The following is a 17,355-nucleotide window of genomic DNA, read 5'->3' as shown; positions in this document are numbered from 1 at the left end:
TGCAGCTGGGCTGTGGGTTGAGCTCCGAGGAAAGGAAGTGTCCCCTGTGGGGGGAGGGCTGCGAGTGGGAAATGGCACTTCTCTCCTGGACCAGGGCGTGTGTGGACCGGGAGGTGGGCACGCGTGCGAGGGCAGGGTGGGGAGGCGGTGAGCCCGGTGCGGCAGAAGTTAGTGCCCAGCTGCGCCCCGCGTGGCACCCTATGCCTCCGGGGGTGCCGGGCGCCAGCCCGGCTGTGGACTTGTGTGCAGAGGCCAGGGGGTGGGGGTGATGGCCCCGGCCGTGACTGACCGACCCGCTTCCCTTGTGCCCGCTGTCAGGATGGACAAGGTCGGGGATGCCCTGGAGGAGGTTCTCAGCAAAGCCCTGAGTCAGCGAAGCATCACGGTGGGGGTCTACGAGGCGGCGAAACTGCTCAACGTGTAAGTGGGGGAGGGGCGGCGCACCTGTCCCCCCTCCCCTCCGCGCCCCACTTTGGGGACACTTGCTTACTTTCCTGCTGCACCCCCGCTTTGTCGGTCCTCTCCTTTCCCAAACTCTGCTGCTGAGAGCTCCACTATCTGTAGCTTGCTGTGATAGGGCGGCTGGGTGCATGCGTGTGGGAGCGAGTCCCTGCGTGGTGTGCACGCGTGTCCCTGCGTCAGGGAGCTGGCCGGGGCGCCGGGGCCGTGCTCGCTGCTCGGTGCATGCGTGTGCGTCCCTGGGGCTCCGCCGGTTGCACGTGTGTGTGTGTGTGTGTGTGTGTGTGTGGTGGGGGGGGGGTGTCCTGGCTGCAGGAGGGGCCTCCCCACCTCCTGCCCCAGCCCCTGACTGCCCGCGCCCCTCCCCCGCAGGGACCCCGATAACGTGGTGCTGTGCCTGCTGGCCGCGGACGAGGATGACGATCGGGACGTGGCCCTGCAGATCCATTTCACCCTCATCCAGGCGTTCTGCTGTGAGAATGACATCAACATCCTGAGGGTCAGCAACCCCGGGCGCCTGGCCGAGCTGCTGCTTCTGGGCACGGGGGGCACGGCCACGGCCGCGGCCGCCCCGGGCGGGGGAGCCGAGCAGCCCCCGGACCTGCACTGTGTGCTGGTGACGGTAAGCGGGCCCGGGGCCCTGGGGCCAGCGCAGGGGATGGGCGGCCTCCGCCTGACCGTCACCTGATTGCGGTGGGGGGGGGGGGGGCAGAGCCGGCCGGACTTTCAGCCGAAAGGGGCTGGTTTCATCATCCAGACTCTGTCGGGACAGAACATGCCCCAACACGTTTGCGCGGCGCAGCCGGGCCGGCTCCGGAGAGCTCCCCGGGCGTGAGTCAGCAGCCGAGCGCCCGGCTCCTTCTGTCTGTCCGCCTCCCGTGACTAATTCTTTTAGCAGCGCAGATTAGATAAAGCCAAGTAAATTCCTGGCGCGCCCTCAACGAGGAGTCACCTCCATTCTCTGCCAGTCCGAGCTATAAATAGGAACACTGCAGGGGGTGGGGAGGGAAGAGGCAGGCGTTGCTGATTCCCTGGAAATCCAGTGGGGAGGGCAGTGGAAAATTTCCCTGAAAACTTGCATTTTTTGAAAAGGGGAGCGTTTTTTTTAAACCTTGATGCCTGTTGGAGGGTAGGCAAGTCCTGAGTTGGAGATAAACATCTTAGGAGCTTATATTTGGAGCTGGAAGGGGACCATCACACCATCATTGATCTGGGAAGCTCTGGTTTCCACTTATTTTTGGCCTTTTAAATATTAATGTTTTTAAAGCTAGCCAGATAAAGTCAACAGCTTGGGGTTTCTTTAAGTGCGGCAAGAAGTATGTAGTTTAACTATTATGAAATCGACCTGATTCTTTGAATGTGAACTCATGCATGTGGCCACTCTCCACCCCAGTCCTTCAAAGAGATGCCATGAAAACATGACCCCGGTGACTTCAGTAACTATGAAAAATAAAAACCACTGCTGCCTTCAAGGAGCTTACACTCTCCTGGCTTCAGCTCCCTCTGCTTTCATGTGCAAAGCAAGGGGCCACCTAGGGCTGAGTCCACAGTTGTGCAAGGGGTGGCCATTCCTATGGACAGATAGTTATCACTCATGCAGGCCCATAGTGGTGTGCTCTGACTGGAGAACGTGGCCTTTGAAATGCTTGGATCAAGTCCAGGAAAAAGAATGCAATGATAGCAGATATTTATATAGTATTTTGCAAGGCTGCCTAGAGACAGATTTGAGGGGGGGGGGTGGGGGAGTGAAGTCCAGCCTTCAGATTCTGGAAGCCCCTGTTCGAGGTTCCCCTCGGACAACCCCCCCCCCCCTTAAATTAAGGTTAGGCTTCTGGGAGTTTCCCATAGCAACCCCTCAGGCCAGCAGTGGAGGGTGGGGAAGCCTTGTGTTAATTTTTACTGAGACTCCAGGTCTAGGAAATAGACCTTCCCATGTTCCTCTTCCCCTTCACCAACAGCACCCTGGTTATTATTAGCAAATAAGTGCTTGTGTTTTAAACATGCAGAACCATTTTTAACTCTTAAGTATTCATTTCTTTCCAGAATCCACATTCCTCTCAATGGAAGGATCCGGCCTTAAGTCAGCTTATTTGTTTTTGCCGGGAAAGCCGCTACATGGATCAGTGGGTCCCAGTGATTAACCTCCCTGAACGGTGATCTCTTCCCACTGACTGTAACAGCCCAGTTGCACTGAAGTTTTGAAATACCTTTGTAGTTACTCAAGCAGTTACTCCCGAGACTGATGCAAGGATTACAGAAATTGATGTCCAGTAGGCTGACTGAGTCCAACTACACGTTCTTGGGGGCCCGAGACTGATGACTTTGCAGAAGGAAAGAGAAGAGAGGGAAAGGCAGAAGCTGTTTGGAAACCAGCGAAAGTCAAAAGGAACAAAAAAAATTGGCTAAGAACCACGCAGGAAGGGGGAAAAATGTATTCATTTAGGATGGTTGCGTTACATTGAGATAAAACAAATATGCATTGTTGAAGTTTTCATGTACAGCAGTAGTGTGGGTATTCTTTGGTTTATATGCCCTTAAAATGGAAGAGCAAAGGGGTTAATTAAATTTAAAAACCATATTTTATTGTATTTTGATGGGATGTTTAAATTCTTGGAGTTTTATTATGAATTGTACTAAGTTATTTTGTGACATGAAAGGTTATTTATGCTATACATTTTTGGAATACGATACCTGCAATAAACTGGTAGAGTAATTGCACTATTCATGTTTTGGACTTGGGTTTTGTTTACTGGAATTATTTGTTGGGGGAGGGAGAAAACCCTAGGCAACTCCTCCGCCCCAGCTCCAGCCTGGGGAGGGAGGAGCCCCGGGCTGTATCTTTGCAAATGTAGCCAAGGACCGCCTTCCACTAGGGTTCTGGGCTTAATCTTGCCCCAAGCATGGTTGGCTTATCTCGGGAACATTAGGGCTCTGGTGGCCTGGCAAAGATTTCTGGGATTTCTGGGGCCCTGCAGCAACTGCTGTCAGATCAGTGGCCCTCCTCCCTTATAGCTGTGCGCATGGGATAGAGAGGATTTGGTTAAATTATATATCAGCTGGGTGGGGAGGGGGAGGGAGGAAGACCAGAACTGGCAAGCTTGAAGTCCCCAAATCTCTACTTGACGCCGGGTTTCCGGATGGAGGTGAGCTTGCCTAAATGGATGCAGAGGCCTACTCACCGAGGCCTGCTGGGCTCTCAGAATCGGTCAGGGTGGATGTGACCTTGGGCTACTGCGCAGGTTAAGCCAGGGCTGATGTAACCCTGGACCTTCCCTCCCACCGGCCACCCTTTGGTCTCCAGTTTCCTTTTCCCCAAGAAAAAGCTTAGGAGAAGAAGGGGAAAATCCCCCCCACCCCCAGCAACACCCCCATCCCACCAACCCACAATAACAAAAAAGCGGGGGCATTCCCCCCCCCCCCCCCCCCGCCCCCCCAAGTCCATATGCTACTCCAGTCACATCTGCCGCTAGGCCGGTTTTCTTCTGTTGATTGTAAACTCAATTAGTACAGGGTCATGCCCAGAACTGGTGCTTGGGGGTATGTTGGTGGTTTCTTGCCGTTTACTTATTCCCAAGTGATAAGGCCACAAGTAAATAAAGCAGCTGATGTTTTTAACCTGCACTGAAATCAAGAAGGTTCCACATTGAATGTGGAAGGGCCTTTCCCCAAGTTGGGTGCTCCTTGTTGGGGTGTGAGGGGGTTGAGGGGGGCAGAATTCCAGTGCACTTAAGTGTTTTTTATTTCTTATCCAGACCCGGATTTCATGTGTAGGGAAATCCCAGTGTGGGAACTCCTTCCAACAAAGTAAATCATGTTCCTGGGATCAGAGATTTACAGGGGGAGGGGCCCTCGGAGGCTCATTTTAAGGTTGAGGAAACCTCAACACCTCGGTAAGGTACAGAGCCGGGATGTGTCTGAGGTAGGCCTGGAAGTGAGGTCTTGGCCCTCCAATCACAATGCACCCCCTCCCCAGAGCTCAGGGGGGAGAACAAGTTGAGACTTCCTAAACTGTTGCTTAGAAAAGAGAATATTTGCCCTTTTGGTATTTGGGCTGGTTTGTTTAAGGACTGTCTCAACAGAAATGCCTTTTTTTTTTTTTAAGTTCTGCAACAGTCCTCAGAAAAGACTCCAAGCAACCCAGAGTAATCTAATCAGACCAGCCGGTTGTAAATGTGTCCACAATGCCCTGGAAGTGGGCCACCTTCAGTTGCTGCTTTGGCCACAAAAGGTTGCCTATCTTTTCCAGCTGCTACTCTGAAAACCATTCAACAAAACTAAAGACATCCCAAGTACTTATGCCCCCCTCCCAGCTTTTAAATCTTGCTGTAAAGAAGGCTTTAAACCCAATCCCCACCCCTACCTGAACTCCCTATCTGGCAGAAAAAGCAGGGAAGAAGCAATTAGTCCTCTGGCACTTTCCCCTGGAGTGAGATAAAGTGTTAATGCTTGGGGTTAATCTCATTCTATTTCTATTGGGATCCAATCCAAAAATATTTATTAATTAAACACCAAAAAGGGGTAGTCTGCCTATCAGGAGTCCCTGCTGAATGCAGGGTTTCCCAAGTAAAGCCAAAAAGGGCATGGCTGATTCCTGGGCATTGGGACTGCCATGGAGAAACGTCTCTCTAGCTTGGTTTGAGAAGACTTTACTGTAAATATAACCTTAGGGAAATGCAAATTCCCAAACCTGAGATCTCGTGGGCATGATGGTGGGTGGTTTATCTGAAGCTGATACAGCCCAAGTTCTGGGCTTAGCTTAGACTTCTGGCTCTCTGTCTGGTCCCAGCTGAAGTTTCTTTATCCTCTGATTGCCTTGGATAAAAGACAGAAAAAGACAAAAAAAAAAAAAGATAAAAGTTGGGCTATCGGTAAGGTTATGAACCAGCTCTTCCTGACCCCATTTGGGATCTTCTTGGCAAAGACACTAGAGTGGTTTGCCATTTCCTTCTCCAGCTCATTGGAATGAGAAGAAAACTGTGGCAAATGGAGGTTAAGTGACTTGTCCAGGGTCACCCTGCTAGTACCATCCAAGGTCAGATTTGAACTCAGGTCCTCCTGACTCCAGGGTCCTTGCTCTGTTTACTTGAGCCACCTACCTGCCCTTGGGGTATCAGAACTCTTTTGTTTAGTGTTTAGGGCTGTAAAGGAACTTCACAAACAGAGACAGAAACAGAGGATGCCAAAGGAGAGGTGTCTGTCCTCAGAGATGCTACAATTTAATTGGAGGAGACAAGTCATCTGTGGCCCCAAAGCATCTGGGAGACTTCTGAGATCATCTGGTCCAACCAGCTCCTCATTTTCCAGATGAAGGAGCTCAGAATGGTCCATAGGAAGAGCCAAGGATTTGGGCCTCTCCATGCCCAATACACAATTTTTAATAATAATTTATTCATTAGTTTTTAACATCACTACCTGTCCATCCTACTGTCCCCCAATAAAAAATAACCCTCTCCTAACAGATGTGCAGAGTTCCTCCAGACAAACTCCCACACCAGGCCTTTCCAAAGACCTGCCTCTTGCCTCTGTGCGGATGTGGGAGGCGGGTCTCATCTTCAGGCCCCTTCACTCATCACGTTTACACATTACACAAAAAAGATGCTTCTCGGGACAAGCCCTGCGGCCAGCAGATGGTAAGCCGGCTGACTCGGGATGGGTTCTGGGTCTGGAGGGCTTGGCTGCAGTCTCAGGGCCTCCCCAAGCTAGAACCCAGCCGGCTCGCACCCGGCCTTTGTAATCTTTCCAGGGCCCAACCTCTCCCAGGTGCTGCCGGCTCAGCAGATCTCCCCAGATCTCCCGGGGCTGTTCAGGGAGCTCCAGAAGCCTCAGGCTTTTTTTTTTTTTAATCTTTCCCTGACCTTTTTCATTCTTTGCACATGCGAGAAGATGCTAGAGTGGTCCAGTGATATCAGTCCTAAAAATGCTGACTCCATTTCTCCATCTTTACAAAGAAGACATTGGACTGGCCAAGATGCTGAAACCCGTAACCCCCCCCCCCCCCCACCTAAGTCGGGCTCCTTTGATCTTTGCTGACTGACTGCTGGACCACACTGGCCTTGGAGGAGGGCGGTGAAGCCCACTAACAGTCCTGCAGTTACCCCAGGAGGCTGTTCCTTCTTGGTTTCTTTTGGTCCTCCAGATAAAACTAAGGAGGCAGATGGTGTCCTTAGCCCCATTCTACAGATGAGGAAAGCAAGGTTCAGGGTCAGGTGCTGAGGGCACTCAGTTTAGTAGCAGAGGTCTGTCCTTCCTCTGAGGCCGGTGATCTTCCCCTGGCATCCCTGCCTGCTGCCCTATTAGCCTGTTGATGATTAGGCAGCAGAAATGTCAGGAGGTAATTCTTTAAATAACTTTAAAAAAACCCAGAATTGTAGGCTGTTAGCTGACACATCCTCCTTTCACTCCATGTCCTGAACTCTGGGCCTTCTGTTCTCAAATTTGGGGTGAAATAAGGAGGTGCCATAATGGTTCTGGGGGCCCAGAGAATCTGAGACAAAAGGAACCCCACAGTTTATCTCCCTGCCCCCTTCTCCTGTCACCCTCCATTTGTGGGAGGGGGAGCTTGGTGCTCAGGGGACTTGTCCAAAGTCACAGATTGTGGAGCTAAAGCCATCCTGATTCCCTGACTTATTATTATTATCTTGTTATTTTATATACTGCCTAGTATTATCTTGTATTTACTGGGCTCTGGGCCGCTGCCCACGTCCAAGGAACTCAAATTCCCCCAGAGGTTCGTTGATAGGCACAAGACAGGAACCCCCATTGGATCTGGGATATACTGGTGATGCACTGAATAGAAAGCTGGACTTAGGGTTGAGTTCAAATTCAGCCTCAGACACTTCCTAGCTGCGGGACCTTGGGCAATTCAACTAACTTCTGCCTAAGGTAACAAACAGCACTTACCTCCCAGGGTTGTGAGGATAAAAGGGGGTGATATTGTAAAGCTCTTTGAAAACAGTCTATGTGCTGTACCCAGGCTGTTGTTATTAGCAGTGATAAGACCAGTGGATTTGGGGTGGAAGGACCCGAGTCCAAAACCCAGCTCTGACCCTTTCTAACTGCAGAGCTGTGGGGAAGGCCCTTCCCTGTTTCTGCATCCAGAAAAGGAGAGGCTTTCCGGGATCTGCGAGGTCTAGGGTCTCTCCAGAGACCACAAAAGCAGGGGTTAATTTCCCCCCTTCCCCCGTCGGGATCTGGCATTGTGCCTTACAATGAGTAGAGGTAAAATAAATGGGGAGTGTGGACTCAATGAAAGGCGCATCGTAGTGCTGACCCTGGAGTCTGAGGCTCTGTATTCGAATGCAGCCCCTTGGCCTCCTTTTTGACATTGGGCAAACCCTTTCTCTGGGGCCCGTGTCTCTTGCTTTGAAATCCTTCCCTTGCAGATTTCACTTAGCTGCCTGGCTGTTTATCTGCTCTGGTTGCCCAAGGATGAGAAAGGGTGTGTTCAAAACAAGCCTGTATAGGAGGGGATGGCCAGGCAGGATACAGCTGGCAGTGGATGTCAGGGGAAGCGAGGGGGGGCCGACAGTGCCAGGCCATGGACAGACTCTTAGATTTGGAGCTGGGAGAGGCCAGAGGAAGCCCCTTGTTTGGTGGAGGAGGAGACCAGAAGGGCCTCAGGTGGTTGGTTCTTGGACCCAGTTCTCCCCCTGCCAAAGACAGTGGCCTCTTTACTCTATATTGCCTGGACCTCATAGGAGAGAGCACTGTTCAGTAGCAAGAAGGCTACCTTGGGATCCCAGGGGACTTGGGTTCCAATCCTGACGCACCTAGAAGATCTTGAGAGAGGTTTCTTCTTTCTGGGCCTGAGTTTCTTAATCTGTAAGCCAAAGGGTTGGGCCCTTCTAGCTCCAATTCTGTATCTCTTCAATCATTCTAACAACAAGCTTTTCTCCTGTGTGAGAGAAGGGCTGGGAAAGGATGCAAAAGCAAGGCGGCCCTGCCTACAAACAGCTTACAGTCTCGGGGGACACGTTTACAGAGAAGCAGATACTGGTGATACTAAAAATACATGATCATTTTGGGGAGAGGCAGTGTGCTGCAGTGGGGGACCCTTCTGGCTCTAGAAGGGAGGCCTTTTTGGGGGACAGGAGGGGTACAGGCAGCTGGGTAGTGCTGGAGGTGGAGGTAAAGAGGGACAGTGTCCAGGTGTGAAGGACAAAGACTGGGAGGTGGGAAATGACTTTCTGTAGAAAGGGAGCAGTGGTGAGGCCAGGGTAGCCAGAGCACAGAGTGTGTCTGTGTAACAGCCTGGTTTAGAGGCTGGGAGCCCGGGCATGGGCAGCAGGGAGATTTCGGCCACTCGGTGGGGCAGGAATTTGGGGACCAGAGGCAGACTCTGAAAATAGCCCAGAGGAGAGGGGATAAGGGCCTGTATTGGGGGGTGGGCAGGGAGAGGGGACAGATGAGAGACCCTCTGGAGAGACACTTGAAAGGACTCGGCAGATGGCTGCCCTGTGGGGGGGTGGAAGGGTGTGTTTGCTGTGTCCTCAGGGCAGAGCCTGTGGGTGGGTGGAAGCAGTTTATCTGAAAAGTGCGGGATGTAGGGGGCTACTGAGAAGAGATCTGGGGGAAAGGAGAAAGTGAAAGCGTATTTATTGAGTCCCTACTATGTGTTGGATTCTCTGCTAAGCTTTACAAATATGACCTCATTTGATTCTCCCAACTCTGGGAGAAAGAAGCTGATATTGTCTCCATTTTACAGGTGAGATTACTGAGGTAGAAATTAAGTGACATGCTCAGGGTCACTGAGCTGGTATGTGTCCAAGACCGGATTTGAACTTGGGTCTTCCTGACTCCAGGTCCCACCTGAAGCCAAGATGCTACAGGCTTCAAAGGCTCAGGGAACTGAGCTAGGAAAGGATAAAGCCAGTTGGAAAGTGGGAAGACCTGGGCCCATCAGCACAAGCATGAAGTCTGGGGAGGAAGTGTAAGATCCCGCGGCATGGGGTCGGACTTGTGCTCATGAAGTCCTGCTTCTCATAGGAACTGTGTGCACCAGGGCAAGCCACTTGACCCCTTCAGCCTGTTCCCTGTCTGGAGGATGGAGATGACCATAGCTCCTACCTGGGGGGCTGCTGACGGACCAGACGAGACGGTGGGATAAGGTGGTCAGCCAACCTGGACACGTGATAAAAGTGCTCAGCAGCCTCATTTCTCATGGGTCACACTGTCATGTTAGCAATACTACAGACAGTGAGTCAAGTCTGGCCCCCGCACCCCTCCCCGAGGCTCCCAGCATCACCAAGGACATCACTTCATGATTCAGCACTTGCAATGTCGGCAATTTACAGCAAGAAATAGGCGTGTGCATGTGCACACACGTGTGTACATGTGTGTGGCATGTGCATGCACCCCATTCCACATACGTACTAGCTGTGTGACCCTGGGCAAACCACTGAACCCGCCTGGGCCTCAGTTTTCCCCTTGGTTAAACGGGGATCATAATACCGTGTTTCCCCGATAATAAGACCTATCCCGAAAATAAGCCCTCCCCTTACTGTGTAAGATTCCTCTAAAATAAGCCCTCCCCCGAAAATAAGCCCTATTGAGATTGCTACTGTAGTGAAGGTGATCCCCTGTACTACACGCTACCTTACGGTACCCTCTGTATGCACCGTCCCCCACCCCACCCCGGGTGAAACGCACGCCACGCTCCGAGCTGCATCCAATCAGAGCTGCAGCAGTGAGTGCATCATCCTGTTCTTCCCCAGTGATTTGCTTATTGAATAAAGGTACATTTTTTTGTTCACATTTCCCTGTTTATTAAAATTGCTGTCAATGTTCATTAAAATAAGCCCTCCCCTGAAAATAAGCCCTCTGGTGTTTTTCTGTCCAAAAAAATAATAAGACAGTGTCTTATTATCGGGGAAACACGGTAGGGCCCATATCCAAGGGCTGTCTTGAGGATCGATAACATCAACAATCACCAGAGTGCATGAGAGACGGTGTGGGCGCGGCTCCTTGCCAACCCTGAAGTGCTATGTGAACATCCACTGTTGTTGCTTCCATTACCTGTAAGGTTACTGAGTGCTCATCTTACACTGGCCCATTGAGGCAGGCTGAGCTCCCATTTTACAGGGAACGAAACTGAGGCTCAGAAATGAAATGAGCAGGGCTGGGATTTGAACCTTGTCCTCTGACTCTCATCAGGGCAGCTGGCACTTGGACGTGGCTCCCTCCCCCCGCCCACCATGATGAAAGACAAGGTGCAGAGGCATCGCCTTGCCTGCCTGGGACCGGTCCAGACGATGGCTTCGGACCACAGCAGGAGGGACTGGAGGGGTGTGTCAGGTGCGAGGAGGAGAGAAGCAGAAAAACCAAAGGCCCCTGGGATGGGTGGTCATGACAGCGACATGGACAGTGTCCTGGGGAGGAGACGTACCCTGCACACATCAGTACCCCACCCCCCCAACATCCTACTGTCCCTAGGCAGGTCGCTTCTGTCAGCCCCCCAGGCTCAGCCCCAGGGACGTGCAGAGTGGGATGGAAGGCCCATCACCCCTTCTTTGGTGAAGCTCCCAGTGAACAGAGTGAGACACGTGGAGGCAGACTCAGTATAGAAAGCCATGATGTTTTTAATTCATTTGATTGGTATCCGTGCTATTGAACAGATGAGCTGGGAAAGAAATGCTTCCATCTTTGACAGTCTTTCAGACGATGATCACAGTGTCAAGGTTATATACGACACAACATACAAGCAGCCAAAGTGTTCTAAGACAGCTAGGTCTTGTTGACGAGAAATCAAAGGCAAATTTCCAGGGACACTCAAAGGACACGAAGGGAAGTTACATCAACAATACGAAGAACATTAAGAAAATCACAGAGTTCATAAGATCGGGAGAAAAGGGAAACACCATCATCACCACAGAAGTAACAACATCAGTTTTTCCAATTGCGAAAAATAAACCAAGAACAAACACTTTCACAGGCTGTGAGCTCGGGACATGAGGGAAACAGCAACATTTAGATAGATGAAACAGCGATGCTCAGCATGAAGATGGCAGGGGAGAGGAAGGAGCGGACCATGGAGTTTTCCAGTTGGAAGGACTGGAAGTCATCTGGTTCAACTGTCATTTCTTAGACAGCTCAGGAAAGTGAATCACCCTGTGGTGGGCAATCCCAGCTTAACATGCTTTCGATTACAATGGACTTTTGGAACAATGATGTCTGGAGAGCCTCTCTGAAAACAGCGTTTTAGAGGGGGTGAGGATGTCGGACTTTGGGCCAATAGAAGGAAATGGAGACGTTTAGGCTGGAGAAGAGAAGGCTCCAGTGGGATTCGATTTATTCTCATTGGCCCCAGAGGGCAGACATTGCAAACAGGTCAATTGAGGCTCGAGGTCAGGAAAATCTTCCTAACCACCAGAACTTTCTGAAAATGGAATGGTTTGTCTGGGAAAGTTGAAGGTCTTTGAGTAAGGACTAGGCGACCACATATGGGGGTGCTGTCCTGGGGACCTTTTTCCAGTATAGGTTGGACCAGATGGCCTCTGGGGTCACTTCCAACTGTGACAGTTTATGATTCGGAGAAAAGGATGATTTGATTAATTTCCGTACCACTGCCAATAAGCCAGGAATTGTAGATTTCAATCTGAAGTGTCTAGATTCAATTTTCTCGTAATTATTCTAATTAGATCTTTAAAAATTTTACTCACTCACTTAGTCATATAATCATTTTTTTTTGGGAGGGAAAGCAAGGAAGGTCTAATTTATGTTAGAATTAATTTCCTAAGCCTATGCATCTTTTAAAACGTATAGCTCAAAAGAAAAATAAATTCAGGGTAACCAGATTGCTAATGCCATTTTTCCCATTTCATTTAAACTCTAGAAAGTTAGCTAAAACAGAACTGAGTAGCCAGCTTAACACATCCTCCACCATCTGCTTTTCTAGCCTCTGCCTCATATTTAAAGATGCCTCTGCATTTCCACAAATCTTTATGATTCTGTTAAAACATATGCACATTTATATACACTGAAGTATTGGTATAAATTTTTCTTCTGGTGGTTTACAGATGAAAAAAGTACAAAAATGGTTTCAATTGGGCTGAAAGCAAACACCAGACCTTTTTTTCTAAAAGGTAAATATGGCACTTTTGATTTTAATTAGCCCAGGGAACTTAAAAACCAGATTCATAGGAAAAAAGAGTAAGCCGGCACAATGTATCATTTGTTAATTATCTGGTACATGAAATATTTCCCCTGTTCAAAATGTGTTTCTGTAAAAGATTTTGGGACCAATAAATTCTATTTAGCACATGGTCATGGCACTCAGACCTTGAGTTTAAATAAAAACTGTACAGACATGTTGGAATCATGAAGGGATAGGAATGAACCAAGAAAACAGCATATTTGCAAAACTACCATCAAAGTACATACATTGAACCCACGCCATAGGAACTTCAGTGATAACAAAGCCAGAGGGTTACAGTTTATATATACACATATGTGGATGTATATCTGTGTCAACATTACAGTGGTAGCTGAAAAAAAAAAATTATACACCCAGGCATCTGCCCCAAATCATCATAGCAGCTGCTACGAGAGCGGCTGAATCTTACAAAGGGAATCAAGCCGGTTAAATAATAGTGACTTCTGTTTATCATATACATATATATTATCTTTCCTCATATAATGTTTTTGGTTCTAGGTACTTCAACAATCTTTTTGGTTCTAGGTACATCAACACTGAGTTACTATCTTGTCTTGGTCCAGAAGCCAAGGTCTAGATCTGGGGTTATTTGGCTTTCATTGCTGGCTGGGGAGGTTTGCCCACGCTTGAAGGCCTTGATGCTCTCTAGCAGGCCGGGTGGAAGGACTGGATAGACCAGGGCAGATGGACCATACCTCAGACAGGGGAAATAAGAGAGTGGGGACGTATAAAAGGGTCCATGTAACACCAATGAATAAACGGTGACTGCCCTCAATGGCGTCCCCAAGTAGTCAAGCGTATTCAAATTCATCAAACAGGTTTTGCAACAGACTGCTACCTACATGATTAATGGTTAAAAATCAGAGTGGAAAATACAGAGTAGAGTTTTGAAATGGTTGTTAGAAAAATATAATCATCGAATAAAAGGATGTGAGTGTAAGGAACATGTCAGGAGAATGTTTTTCTGCATCTACATCTCCAAGTGGATGCTTTGGGAGGGGAGGGCGACATTCCTGCTTCGGACACAGGGAAGCGGAGGCCTGCCCTTCTCTTTACTTGGGGTTGGGACAAACAGCATTGAGCAAATGTTTCCAAAGCTGTTAGTTAGAGGTAATGGTGAATCCCATCCATGGAAAGGCAAGAGCTCCCACCCTTCACAATGGAAGCCACAGAGGAAGAGGAGGAGAATCTTTCTGAGGACCACTATTAATACAGATTTGAATGGTTTTCTCCCCAAAGCATTGCAAGGCCCAAAACAGAAATGAGATCTGAAAAGGGGTTGGCACCTCCAAGGACAGCATGCAGGATCTATTGAAGAGCCGTTATAAAGAATTCCATGAAGGATTCTTTTTGGAGAGTTGGGGTTTTTTGGGCAACTTTGATTCATAGAGAGTTTTGCTAATCACTTGCATTTTTCCCTACAACGACCTGTGAGGGGGCAATGTTTGCATCAGCGTCTCCATTTTACAGATGTGGGCACTGAGGTTGATATATGGATGCGGAGTTATCATTCAAAAACGTCTAGTGTGGTGGGTTTACTTTCTGTGTGAACGACCACTTGGGAAATGACCCTCTTGGTCTCCCTGCGGGGGGCTGTGCCCAGATGATGGGCCCATCGAAGTTCAGCAGAAAGATCTGCAACAGCATATTCTGTCTTTAGCTGTGGAGTAATCTGGGGAGGGCGGGGAGTGACAAGGTGATGGCTTTTTGAAGTTCTATCGTACTGCCTAGAGCACGGTCAGACTGGGCTAGATGACGACAAGCTGGCAACTGGAAAATACCCCAGCATCTTGGACCTTTCTCCATTCTTTCTGGACAAACAACCTTTCCACCTGCAAATCAATACCCTGTGATGAGGCAGGGGATGAAGCACAGCCCTCAAACAGGTAAGATTTAGGCACGGGAAGGAAGTTTTGGGGGAAGGAGAGGGACAGTGAATGAAACTCCAAGGGGAAGGAGGTGCACTCCCCCAGTCGAGGATGCCGACTGATTTCCTTCTCTCTGGAGAGAACAAGGCTCACATTCATGGACCCTCTCTCCTCTGGTCAATAGGCTCATGGATACCTTTCACCTCCTACTAATCAGACTTTTTCTGCTTGGCCTTGGAGGGCTGAAGTAAGAGTACCAAGGGGAAGAAAATTTTGCTTTGAGGTTAGGAAAATCCTGCCAGGCCTTAACATTATACTGAAGTGGAATGGATTGCCTTAGGAGGCAGTCAGTTCACCTTTACCGGACGTCTTGGAGAAGAGGGGGAATGACCATTTCTTAGTTTAGATGGGGTATGGGTTGGATGAGATCAAGGGCTCTTAACTAGGGTTCATGAACTTAGTTTTTCTGAATATTTTGATAACTGGATTTCAGTATAACTGGTTTTCTTTGTATCCTATGTAACTTATTTTATGAATTAAAAAAAAAATTCTGAGAACGTGTCCATGGCCTTCAGCAGACCAGGCAGATGACTCGTCAGGAGGGAGGCAACAGAGAGGATACATGTTTAGGCACGGGCTGGACTATCCGGCTCTGGGATTTTGTGATTTTGTATCCTGACTGTGCAGAATCCATAAAAGCAAAGGGGGCCCTCACAGCATAGCACCTCAAATTACAAGAGGGTTTTGTTTTTCGCTCTCTTAAATTGGCACCGTTTGTATTTAGGCCGTGAGGACCAGAGAAGCAAACAAAAAGGAGAGAGGACAATAATGATAAAAAGACCAGAATTTGGTATCGTGAAAACGACTCTTGGGGGCGGGCCACCCTCGTCCCCCAGAAGCCATAGGCAAACACAGCGGTGGCTGTCCGACGCATTGCCGGCTTAGCACACAACTGGAGAGAGAGAGGGAGCACTCAGGGCGGGCTAGAATGCAGGGGGTGCCGCAGGAGAAGGGGAAAGACATTTCTGAACTAGAAAATATGCACTTTGAAATGTATATATACAAAATCATATATACACACCAAATACATGCATAACTTGTGTACTGTACATAGAGGCACCAACCCGATTAAGGATGCTGAGAAGTGAAGCATTTTAGAGATTGGATCTGTCCCGGGCCCCATGATTCATGGGCCCGGTGGGTCTGGAAAGAGGAGGAGGCAACTTTGGTCTTCCCTCAAATCAAAAAGTAGATCACTGGACAATGAATTTACACAGAAACCAACCCAAACCAGCATTCTTTAAATGTGAAGCCAGTCTAAGAGAATAACACCTTCAATCATTTCAACTGGAAACCAAGAATGAATTTGACTGATTCTCATCCATTTCTAAAGAGAGGGAGACTTTTCAAAACAAAGGCTTTAAAACTCATTTTTCTGTTTGTTTGTACAAGTTAAAAGCATTTTTGTTTTTAGCAGTGGTTACCAAGTGAGTGGAAGGTACGTTTCTTCATGGAGCTGCTTAGATCATGGAGGGGTGGCACCCACAGGCTCCCCAACACACTATAAGATGATGCAAGTTTTTTTATCCTTGAAGGGATTTTCTGAAGTCGGGATTCCCATGAGCAAAGGGTCGCCCCTGGCATGTTCCTCGCAGTAGGACATGAGATCTGCAGATGCTTTGGAAACCTGCAGGACACATGAACCAAAGTGAAAGGAAAGAAACGGAGAAGTAAAGACATTAGAAAAAAGCTCTATTTCCAAACTTGTAAAACTCGTATGAATCAGAGGCGGGACGTGTCTTAGTTTCTACTGAATAAAAGACAAAATGAGGTTGGTATGTGGGACAGAGTTCAAAAACTGAATGAAGGTTATGGGCCCAGAGCCAAGACATTGAAAGCCTGGGGTAAAGTACAGCATTTCTGAATTTATCGTTAACGACAGCGGGGGCAGGGAGGGGGGAAAGAGGGGCAGAGGGGAAGGCTAGCTGCAGAGTCAGACATCACCACCCAGAGGGAGGCTGGGAAGGGGGCACCTGATCTGGATGGGAATGAACCATCACCCACTTTGGTCTCTGGCTCAAACATTCAGCCTGGTGGAATTCTCATCCGTATCCGTGGCCTCCTGAGAGAATGTCAGGACTGCGGGAGGGTGGAGTCTGTCTAATAGTTAATGTCTGTGTCCTGAAGACAAATGACCAGTCTCCAGGCCCCGGGAAATTTACGATCCAGTGACCGCTGCAGTTTCTATTCCATCAAACCATAATTCAGTCTGATTTTCCCACCAGAGGCCATGGGATCACAGATACAGGGCATCTTGCCCAGCCCCCTCATTCTGCAGATGAAGACACTGAGGCCTAGAGATGCTATCTGCCCAAGGCCATGCAGAAGGTGAGCATCAGAGGGGTAACCTCTAACTGGGGGCCAATTCGGCCACTCTTCAATGGGAAGGAAGGCCCTCAGCTCCTATGGATGAAGAAACCAGGCTCATGGTCATGTAGTAGCAAATTCAGGATCTGAACCCGTGTCCTTTGACTCTGAACCCAATGCTTGATAGAAGCTGGGGCTGGAAGGGGCCCTCAGGAAGACCACCTAGCCCCAGCCTCTAATTTTACAGAATCTGAGAGAAGTCACAATCCTGGAATGGCCGGGCGGTGGGGAGGAAGAGGCATTGAGGAAAGGGCATCAGTCCCGAGCTGTGGTAGCCATGCCCAGCTGAAGACCAAACCAGTAAAGCCTTGCCTTGGATCCTCCCATGTGGGGGGGCTTCTTCCAGGCTCGGACAGAGCTGTCATTCCTCTCCCTCCAAGAGCCTCAGGCCACTCTCCAGGGCTTAGCTGGGCGGCAGTTTGCTTTAGTGAAGGGACTTTCCCGCACTGG

At 49.2% G+C, this 17,355-nt stretch overlaps 2 protein-coding genes and 1 long non-coding RNA gene across 7 annotated transcripts in view; 1 reads left to right on the top strand and 2 right to left on the bottom strand.

The window, feature by feature from the left end:
• Positions 1-970, bottom strand: part of LOC138165250 (uncharacterized) — a 14,373-nt gene extending 13,403 nt beyond the window's left edge. The window contains exon 1 of the long non-coding RNA XR_011169313.1: positions 491-970. This is a non-coding gene — a long non-coding RNA (uncharacterized lncRNA). The remainder of the gene's footprint in view (positions 1-490) is intronic.
• GADD45A (growth arrest and DNA damage inducible alpha) overlaps positions 1-3,182 on the top strand; it is a 3,845-nt gene extending 663 nt beyond the window's left edge. The window contains exons 2-4 of the mRNA XM_069093382.1: positions 319-420; positions 832-1,081; positions 2,503-3,182. Of these exons, the coding sequence (XP_068949483.1) occupies positions 319-420; positions 832-1,081; positions 2,503-2,616 (466 nt within the window). The 3' untranslated portion in view covers positions 2,617-3,182. The remainder of the gene's footprint in view (positions 1-318; positions 421-831; positions 1,082-2,502) is intronic.
• A 7,830-nt stretch (positions 3,183-11,012) lies between these two features.
• Positions 11,013-17,355, bottom strand: part of GNG12 (G protein subunit gamma 12) — a 136,647-nt gene continuing 130,304 nt past the window's right edge. For all 5 annotated transcript variants that reach the window (XM_069093376.1, XM_069093378.1, XM_069093377.1 and 2 more), the window contains one exon: positions 11,013-16,165. In XM_069093376.1, coding sequence (XP_068949477.1) covers positions 16,040-16,165 — 126 coding nt within the window. In that variant the 3' untranslated portion in view covers positions 11,013-16,039. The remainder of the gene's footprint in view (positions 16,166-17,355) is intronic.

This window comes from Petaurus breviceps, unplaced genomic scaffold (genome assembly GCF_028583685.1).
Source record: "Petaurus breviceps papuanus isolate PSGF00001 unplaced genomic scaffold, PetGlider_PUasm1.0 208, whole genome shotgun sequence".
In the NCBI taxonomy this organism is placed as follows: Eukaryota; Metazoa; Chordata; class Mammalia; order Diprotodontia; family Petauridae; genus Petaurus; species Petaurus breviceps.
This window is presented reverse-complemented; position numbering and strand designations above follow the sequence as displayed.